Source organism: Talaromyces amestolkiae (assembly GCF_001896365.1).
Source record: "Talaromyces amestolkiae strain CIB chromosome Unknown scaffold14.1, whole genome shotgun sequence".
NCBI lineage: Eukaryota > Fungi > Ascomycota > Eurotiomycetes > Eurotiales > Trichocomaceae > Talaromyces > Talaromyces amestolkiae.
In genome coordinates, this window is record NW_024468050.1 from 39,916 (window position 1) to 50,106 (window position 10,191).

At 48.3% G+C, this 10,191-nt stretch overlaps 2 protein-coding genes across 2 annotated transcripts; both read right to left on the bottom strand.

The window, feature by feature from the left end:
• Positions 1-127: 127 nt before the first annotated feature.
• On the bottom strand, positions 128-6,606 carry BHQ10_006987 (uncharacterized protein; the record flags this gene model as incomplete). Its single annotated transcript, XM_040879632.1, has 6 exons — positions 128-2,367; positions 2,434-3,267; positions 3,328-4,261; positions 4,311-5,804; positions 5,968-6,259; positions 6,311-6,606. The coding sequence occupies 6 exons, from the start codon at positions 6,604-6,606 to the stop codon at positions 128-130; spliced, it is 6,090 nt and encodes a 2,029-aa protein (XP_040735491.1).
• A 795-nt stretch (positions 6,607-7,401) lies between these two features.
• On the bottom strand, positions 7,402-8,765 carry BHQ10_006988 (uncharacterized protein; the record flags this gene model as incomplete). The annotated part of the gene is made up of 6 exons (XM_040879633.1): positions 7,402-7,709; positions 7,774-7,883; positions 7,941-8,022; positions 8,090-8,151; positions 8,212-8,489; positions 8,565-8,765. The coding sequence occupies 6 exons, from the start codon at positions 8,763-8,765 to the stop codon at positions 7,402-7,404; spliced, it is 1,041 nt and encodes a 346-aa protein (XP_040735492.1).
• Positions 8,766-10,191: the final 1,426 nt, after the last annotated feature.

Consider the following 10,191-nt stretch of genomic DNA (forward strand, 5'->3'; position numbering starts at 1 on the left):
ATCAATTGTTTCAATTCAATCTATCATATATAACGTACAATTTGTAATTGATCTATATTAAAACACTCAATTCAAATTCACTTAATCCCTTATGGAATAAAATTCGAATGCACGAAGTCCAATAATATTAATGTGATGAAAAGTAGGTAAAAGCTTTTTCCATTTGCGCCTGGAGAAGATGGACATGTCCAGGCGAGGACAGCTCAAAATGATCTCCCGACACAGATAGAGCCATAATCTCTCCGCTGGTGAACTTTTCCCAACCATTTGGGCCCAAATTTTCGGCTCCGCCCTTATCTGGGACAAGGCAAGCAAATGTTCCTAGGTTGGGGTCTTCCATAAAGCCCGGAAAAGGCCTGGTTGGAACTCCCTGTTCTTCTAGCTTCTTCATCAGCTCAGGGTCATCTGAAACACGGTTGACCAAACCTCGCTCAGCCCAGATGACGGCCGTTCTCGCAGGTCTCTCCGCGGGGGTCATTGGTTGCGGTGTATATTGGTTCATGGCAATAAAGAAGGCGCGAAAATGATCACGGCTGGATCCGAGTGTATTCCATAGACCGTCCCTGTTGACGGCTTCCTGAAAGACCTCATAGCTGAGCTCATCCTCGGCAAGGAGTGTGCGCTGATCCGATAACCGCGACCGCGGGCAGCACATGTCAATCAAAAGGAGACCTTCGACCGTTCGCCCAGCTGCGGCAAGCTGCCGCGAGACCTCAAAGGCGACGAGACAGCCAGCAGAATAGCCACCGATCATGAATGGACCTGTATCGTGCGCTTTGATCAAAGCCTCTACAATTAGCCTAGCGACACCTTCAATACCGACGTCGCTCGTCATGCGGGATGGGCAGCGGAAGTATGGAGAATCGACGCCGTAGACAGTTTGCTTGGACTTGAATGGCCGCAAGTGGATGAAACAGGCAACTGTGCCTGTACCGTCGGCTATCAAGTACAAAGGCGTTTTGCTGGTATTTGGGCGGCCATGCAAAAGTGTGATCCTAACGTTGGGAGGTGGTGAAGTATCAATCGCTTCCGAATTTTGGGATTCTAGTTGTCTGTCGATATTTACCACACTTGACTGAGTGTTAGAGACCGACTCTGGTACCGAAATAGGGACAAAGTCACTATCAGGAGTCGGGGAATAAGAATCCTCATCTTCACTAGAATATATCGCCTCCATAACATCTTCTGGGGCTTTGGCAACTTGCCTGTCAAACGCGAGACGGATATCGCCAATTGTGGGATAGTCAAAGATAAAATTAGCAGGTAGTTCGACGCCCAAGTCCTTAGTAGCGGCGACAACCTCGATGGCCATGATGGAATCGACTCCAATATCAGCTACAAAAGTATCGTTTGTAAACTCAGAGATGTCGCTCCCAGTCGCTGCGGCAAGACAGTCCATAATAACCTGTACTTCTCTTCTGTCTGAATATTTATCTTCGATATGGGCCTTATCCATTTTCTGTTCCAAAGACGCTACTGCTAAAGTAGCAGACAGGTCATTTCGAATCTTACTTTTGGCAGAAACAGACTTTTGGACTCTGGAGGTCGCATCGACATCTTGGGATTCTGAAGAATGTGCACCTTCAAGGATATGACGCCAAACAGCCGTCTTGAACTCTTGGTAGCGCAAATCAATGGCTCGCATAACGATCTTGAACGTTTGGGGGTCGAATACATAAGCTGCGCAGAAAGCCGTGCCATTTTCCCATCGCGAGATGCGTGTGTATGTCAAATACTGCTTTCCAGGCACGACAGGAGCTAGCTGCTCAACAGAATCGTAGCCCATGACAACAAAGGTCGACTGGGGCGACTTGCTCGGGTTGCCGTTGACCATAAATCCCGCCAAATGCAGCAAGGCCTCGGCCCAGTATGGTGAGAATGTGAATCGGGTGCCCACCGGGTCAGGCTGCAGCACGACTGTGGCTGCAGCCTCTTGAAAGTCGCTAGCTAAATAAGCCTCCTGAACGCCTCTAAAGTCAGAAGAGAACTCAACAGCATTGGCAAAGAGCGCGAAGAAAATATCGGGCTGGATTCTATGACCTGAGCCTTCCTTAGAAAGCCGGATTCGCTCTTCCATTTTAGCCCTAATGAAGAACGACACGCGGTCCAAGTCGATCAGTGCCTTTTCAGGGTTTCGATACTTGACTCTCATTGACCCGAGGTTGTGTGTTTCGCCTCGCTCTGAAGTGACCTTGAACGTAACTAAAACGAACTCGGCAGATGCAGTCTCCATCGTGGCTGTGGATATCAGTGTGGCCTCTGTTCCGGCTAGGTCTCGAGTCAAGGGCGCGAGGAGCTCAGGGTCGTGGAAGCTCAGATGGGCCACGGTAACATGTTTCCTGCCGCTGTGTTCAAGTGCATACTTAGCTACCGTTGCAGCAGCATCACTAAAGACACTTCCTGATGCAAGCCCAATATTTTGCATCTTGTGACCTTCAATAAGGCCCATAAATCCGTGTCCAGAGATACCAGCTCGGAAGGTAATTTGAACCTTTGGGGAGAGTGTCTTTTCGACGAGATACTGTGCGGTCGTTGATAAGAAAGGCTCCGACGAGAATTCAGCTCGGTTCCTTTTGGCAGATTCAATCGCAATATTCTTGTCACTGTCGGTGATCCAATAGTTCTTGACGTCCCATGTATATGTTGGGAGTGGCAACAACTCGAGGTTGCCCTCGTAAGGTGCATGTAGTGCAAGCCAGTCCACTTCGACACCACTCGTATACATATTCGCTAAGCTGCTAGAAATACATGACCAGTTACTCTTATTTGCATCCATGCTGTAGTTGAGTTTATGAGGCGGCGGTGCAAGTGTATTGCGGACAAACGAGGTGCAAACCGGACCCGGTCCGATCTCGAGCCAAACCGGATCCTTGAGGACAGACTTGACGACATTGAGGCCGCCGCAAAAGTCGACTGCCTGGCGTGTTTGCATGACAAGGTAGTCTTCGCTGAACACGCCTGGTCTATCGACTAGCGATGCCAATAATGTTGAGACTACTGGAATCTTGGGTGGCAGATAGGTCACACCGCTTGCGAGAGTCTTATAGTCATGTAGAATTGGATCAACCTGGAACGAGTGAAATGCAAATGGGATGGATAACATAGCAGTGCGCGTTTTGACGTCGTAAGCCGTCATATCGGCCTGGATATCCGCCAAATCCTCAGCCGTTCCACTGATTACAGTAGCATTAGGGCTATTGATGCAGGCAACGTCACAGGATGTGTCGCCGAACTGGGCAAGATGCGTCCGCACAATGTCTACTGGAGCTGATATTGAAAGCATAGCGCAGGAACTTGGTTCACATCGCTCTAAAAGCAGTCGCGCACGGTGGCCAACAAGGTACAGTGTATCAGTGATTGACAGCACACCTGCTGCGTGGAGGGCGGCGTATTCTCCAAGACTATGGCCGATGGCCATGACGGGTACTATACCGACGGATCGCCAAAAGGCAGTAAGGGCAATTTCCAGCGTGACAATAGCAAGCTGGGTCTGCGCGGCGTTCTTGGTCAACAAATCGATGGTTCCATCAGTGATGATGTCTAGGAAGGCTGGAAAGCCGCTAGCGTCGCAGACTTCAACGCAGAAGTCAACAGTTTTGCGAAAAACCGAACTCGTACGGTACAGCTCAGCACCCATACCAGCGTAGCTTGAGCCTTGACCGGTGAATGCAAAGATAACCTCAGCAGGTGAAGACTTGAAAGATTTGGACCGCTCGATCTCGGTCTCGAGCTTGGAAATGGCCTCTTGTCGCGTAGGTGCTACAATCGCAAACCTGATAGGATGATGCATTCTCCGTGCTGTGGTTGAATAGGCGATATCCTGAATCCGAGCATCGGAATTTGCTCGCAGCCAACTAACAAGTTGACGCATGTGAGCAAGGTGTGATGACGGCGTTCTGGCCGATGTTGCAATCACATGAGCCGAACGGGGATCAGCGTCTTTGTGTCTAGCCGGGTTTTTCTTGTACTCTTCGAGAAGTACGCATGAATTGCCGCCCTGGAGATTCTGTGGGTTAGCATAGCCGCGAACAGTACAGTATGGAGTGAGACTTGCAGCCGCGTCAAAATTGTTGATGAGAATTCGTCTCGGCTTTCCAGTGATGTCTTGGAACTGGATTGCCTCTGTCGGAATCACAATGCTGCCATTTTGCAAATGGACACCCACATTGGGGTTCAAATCATGTGGCATGCCAGCCTGTGGGGGAATCATACTTTTTTGAAGCATCATGATACTCTTCAGTAACGAAGCCATTCCAGCAGCCTAAAATAGATAAGCATCTACCGGACCTTACACAACAGGGAATACTCACTGATTCACTGTGGCCAATATTGGCCTTGACGGCTCCTACCGGTAGAGACTGCCCGTTCGGCCTGGGAGAAAAGACTTTGGCAACTGCTGCCATTTCTGCCTTATCCCCGACTTGGGTTCCTGTACCATGCATCTCGATATAGGAGACATCGCTGGGGTCTAGACGGGCGTTTCGTAGAACTTTGTGAAATAAACGCTCTTGTGCGTTTGCGTCCGATGTCGTGATGGATGTTGAGTTTCCAGAGTGGTTTCTGGCCGACGAAGCGATTACAGCCAATATGCGGTCATTGTGGGCGATGGCATCGTCGATTCGTTTTAGAACAACAGCACCACTAAAATCTGCACGGCAGTATCCATCTGCATCGTCGCGATATGTCTTACAGTTTCCAGTGTCGGACAAGACACCAGCCTTGCTAAGAATGGAGAAAGAATGAGGATCAGACAATATATTTGCAGCGCCAGTGACCGCCATGTCTATATCACGAGAGAGTAGGCTCATACAGGCAAGGTGAAGAGCAGAAGTGGCTCCAGCACAAGCTGAATCAATCGCATAGGTTGGCCCCTCCCAATTCATCTGATAAGCCAGTCGACCTGGGCCAAAGCCTCGCTGGATACATTGCATCGTATAGGCGTCGCAGCTCAGTGCACGGTGGCAGACCTTATGCCAGTCCTCGGCGCTTTGACTGAAGAAGACGCCAATTTTGTTCGGATCAGTCGTCCTGGTTTGTCCTGCAGAATATCCTGCCGTCTCCAGCGCCTCGTAAGCATTCATCAAAAAAAGCCGGTGATTCGGGTCCATCAGCAAGGCCTCGCGCGGCGAGATATGGAAGAATTTGGCGTCAAAATGGCCCGGATTATTCATGAAGCACCCATGCCGACAAGTTATGGTACAATTCCCCGCTCCAACTGTCCCATGCTTGGAACAGTAGTATTCGCCTAGATCAAAGCGATCTGCTGGAATTTCTTGGTAGCAGTCTTGGCCAGTGACAACAACATTCCAAAATTCATCCAAGTCCTCGCTGCCAGGTCCTTTTCCCGACATTCCCACAATGGCAATACCACCTTGACGCATACTCTTGTTTGACGGACAAGCCATGATATCGTCGATCGACACGTGTCTTTCTAATGTACCAAGACCAGCTTTGAGAACATTGGCGAGATACGCTGTGTGACCGCTGGGACCAATCAACTTGACATCGATATCCTGTGACGTGTCTAAGTAGGTACTGAGCTTGCCCACCGTTTGCACTACATCCAACCGTTGAGACAGCGTCTGTAATGCCGCGACCCTCAGCAGGTGTCCCCAGTTTGAATACGTTTTCTTTGCATCATTTTCAGCCATCCCCCATATTTTGTACCCTGGTCGAAGAGGTGTAGATAAGAGACTGGAATTTCCAACAACGAAGTCAATGTCGGCCTCGGAGATGTTGAGCGTGTGCTGCATGGCACGTATTCCTGATAGCTCGTTTTTGGGAAACCTTTTCAGTTCCGAGCACTGGTTAATAGTAACCTGCAATACAGAAGGCGGTCCTATTATTGTATTCCAGCGATCTCCCGTGATGGCGACTTTAACTCTTTTTGAACAAGGTATGCCCTAGTTATACGTACGAGGTCAGTGTGCTATATAAAAGTCACTTTCTTAAAGGAAATGGTGTTACCATTGCATCTTGAAATCGTTTTAGAATTGATTCGAGCTCATGAGCGGCCACGTCGACGATAACCCAACCCCAGACCCCAGTGCGATCTTCCATAGCTCTCGATCGAGTAAACGTAAGACTACAAAGTCGTGCGTATGCCCGGCCGGCCTCGATAGAAGCATCATACATATTGGAGAAGTTGGAAGCAATTGGCGCTGCAACGGCGTTCCAAAGACCTCCAGATATACCGACTAAGTGCGTCTCTGGCGTACCCTCACCTGGGTTGAGCAATAGTGGTTCTCGGTATGCTACGCTTCGAACGGTCAGCAAGCCACGTTAGATCTTGATTATCGGGGAAACTCACTCCAACATGAGTGCTGATCTCACTGTGTAGAGGAGCAAGGCGTGCACCATGCCTACCGGGTCGCCTGAATGGCGATATTTCTGAGCAAGCTCTTGGAAATTGGAACAAGTTCCAAAAGTCTCCCGCAGAAAATTTTCCATAGCTCCTACCTCGGATTTGAGGGCAGCGAATAACTGTACCAAGAATGACTGGAGCCATGGTGTTTTGGTGGCGTAGTCGTAGATGTAGTCTATACCCTCAACCCATGAGTCTGTTACATCCCCACAAAGGAGGACGACGGGATGAGTTGAGCCCATCGCTGTTCAGTAGTAACGATGAGTCGCAAGAAATGCCTAGCACAGCATTGATGAAGTGTGCCATGCATATCCTTTTGTTAAGCTTCTTCGACTAGGACGCCCCATAGTATTTGCCTTATGACACCCTTGTCCCTCTTATCTCAAACCTTTTAGAGGTCCCCACCCACCGCAATTGCAATCTGGCCTGGTTCCCGATTGCTCAATAGTCATGTTACCTAGTAGCACTCGAGCTATACCAATATCTGTCAGGCATATCTTCGATTCCCGACCGGGAATACAGGGGTCTTCCCCCCGGGCTCTAGGATCCGCGCGTGGCGTACTGTCGGCCAAGCGGCCTCTCGAGCAACACTTTCGGATCCGCTACTTAAGCGAGTTTAGCACTGCTATATATTCTATGTAAATTACTAGTCTGTCACAAGACTGACTGGGCATTTAGTTCGTTGAACCTAGCCTAGTAATTACGCCAAATACCCTACAGGTATTGCCCGCTGGGTAACTCGAAATCCTAGGGCTAGACAGAGAATAGCCCTAAGATGATCTTGACAGCAACATCAGTTTATTTTAACTTGGATTATGTAAGGGCAGTAATCAAGGATCAATTTGCTGGCAAACATCACTTGTCTTAAGATACTAACATATTCGCTATTGCACACCTAAATACTGCTGGCACTTACAATATCCTAGAACAGCAGATTGTAGATATGTCTTCACTGAGCTGCAAGATTCCTAATTACATGTGTATGCAAGATTGCTAAATCACCCAGGGATCCTATATTTACCAAAAGTCCTCGCAGTTCAAGCTAAAGTAGCCGCAAGGGCTGCCTTTGACTCTGCAATTACGTCGAACGACAGCACGTAGTCATTAATAGCGTCGGTGGAATCAAACTTGACTCCAGGAACATACTTGGCAGCAGCTTCACGGACGCTTTGCGGTGGAGGAGGGTTGGTGTTAGAAAGAACTTGCAATGCTGAACCTCTGTTTCGTCTGACTTGCTCAAAAATCTGCAGCCGACTTTCAATTTCTCCTTTGTCATGAAGCTGGTCAAACAAGACACCCAGCGCTCCTCCATCCTCGATTGCCTGTCCACCACCTTGACCCTGGACTATTTTTCTGGAATTAGCAAACACTACTCCTAAAAACTCGGAACGATTTAGATAATTACTTACAAGTAAGCATGGGATGAGCTGCGTCACCAATCAGAAGAAGTTTGTCCTTGTGCCACTTGTTTATCGGTCCTCTAGCAATCAGTTTCCAGAATTTAACGTCTCTCGCTTTTCTGCATCGTTTGTAAGCAGGTAGCGCATGGTAAGCGCAAATTTCTAATTCTACTCACTTGATGACGGTCTGCAGAGTTGGAGCAAAATGATTTTTGGAATATTCTAGCGGCGTGTTTGGCTCCACCATGGTCCGGAAATCTATATTCAGTATCATTATGGAGTGCTCGTCGATTGTCAAAACGGCTGAACAGTGCTACTCCCATACCTTCTCCTACGTGGGAAGTATCGAATTCTCGCGAAAGATACAAGAAATTCTGCACCTCGTTACTACACCGAAGCTCAGTCAGCAGCTTTCAGATAATCTTGTTTAGGAAATCACAAACATACCTTCGACAAGGATACCAAACCAAGCCAGCGGCACCCTCGGCTGCCGTAAAGTACCTCGTGGTTGAGTCTTGGATCATATTCGCAGTCTCTGGATCTGAGAATAGCTCATCTTTCGGCACCAACCACCGCATACAGGCCCAACCTGTGTCGCCAGCTGTGACGACCTCGTCACCGAGGACGTGCTTGACAGCTTCGGAATGCACTCCATCTGCAGCGATGATGAGATCGGCCTGTAAAATCTCCCCAGTAGCTGTTGTGACTTTACCATGTATGGCGTCCTGGTGTGAGTGACAAGCGTGTTAGCAGCGTCTCATACAAATTTCATTCGAATTCTTTCACTTCTGCTTGCGTACGTAGTTGATAACCTTGGACCGCACCAGGACCCCACAGGGGCGTCCAGGGCCCTCCTTTTGGGTGGCAAGCAACCTCAACTGGCTGTGAAGATCTTCTCGATGAACAGCATACAAAGAGTCATTGACATCCTTGTAATAATTTGGAACCAGCACCTGCATGTTGGTGCCGTTGACAAGGCTCGTTTTAGTTATTGAAACCATTCTGGAACGTTCAGGGACAAAGTCCCACGACTGAAGGACCCGCGTGGCATTCGGCTTTATCGTGATAGCTGCGCCTACTTCGTGTAGCAGAGATGATTGCTCGAGTATCTGTACCATTCAGATGATACTTTCGACCAAGTCAGAAGGATACTAACTGTTATATTATGGCCTGCTCTACGCAAACTAATCCCTGCTCCGAGGCCAGCAATTCCGGCGCCGACGATGATAATGTCCATGTCTCTACTAGGCTAGATGCTACCGTAACTGTTTCCCAGTAATAGTAAAGTAGATCGTGATCACAACTTGCTGCTGAAAACGCGCCCTCGCTCTACTTCTTTTCATATATACAGTTTTCGTGATAAGAATCGAAATTTCGGCGATTCTGATTTCCCCACTCATTGTCATGCAACTAAGTCGAACTGAAGATTCTTCGGGATCAATCTACACTAAACATCGTTTCTCTGCGGCAGCATCGAAGGAGCACTGCATTAGCTCCAGCTTTCGGCGAAGCGGCCCGCGGGTCCAGGCGTTTTGGCCCCTAGCTAGCCCTAATCGTTCCTGCGCCGGGAATCGTTAGCGGAGGCTTTAAGGCATCCAACTAGGGCGTGGACGAAGCTCTAGTGCGACTTAATACGAAGGTACATGGTACGTAGTATTTAAGACATTCTGTATCCGTATTAAAATACAGAATATACATCGACACGTATTTGGCTGCCTTGACGTGCCGGTACAGCTGGCGCCTAGGAACCCCTTCCCGTGTTAACTGTTCTGTTATGGCCACCAGGTGATCTAGATCCCATCTGACACATGGTTAGCGCAGCTGTTAGCCTAGTTCACTACTTTATCTTGATGACTACTCCGTAGTAGATACAGTGGCTGCCCCCGAAGTATCCGTTTTCGATGTTTCGTTGTTCACCGCATTGGTTACTCAAATTAACCTGGGTCGTTAGCCCAAATAATTTCTTGAATTTCATTTGTTTCAGCACATAACCGCCCCCATTCTCTTTAGTACTGGTACGTATTCAATCTATAACTAATTAGCTATGGAGAGTCACCAATAATTATCTCTAGAGACTTTCTTCTAGAGCAGTAGAACTCGTTTAGATATCCTTGATGGGGTTAGAGGCGAATGAATATACATAAGTATCAAGGTTGTTCCCCTACACAAGGTTAAGAGCTCTCAGGATCTAAGTCTGCTGGACAGTCCGTACCCACTAGGTAGCGTATTTTCCGGTGTAAAGATTCCCCTTTTAAAAGTAACTCCGGGAGCTTTCCCTTATACGTAGAGTTCTTCAATAACCATGGCAGTTATAGCTCCACCAGTAAACAGAGTATTTGAGGTTGATGGCGTTAGTCGACCCTTTTAATCGAACTGCTACCCCTCCAAAATGTCTTGCTAACGCCTTTACTAGTATGCATTTTTAAG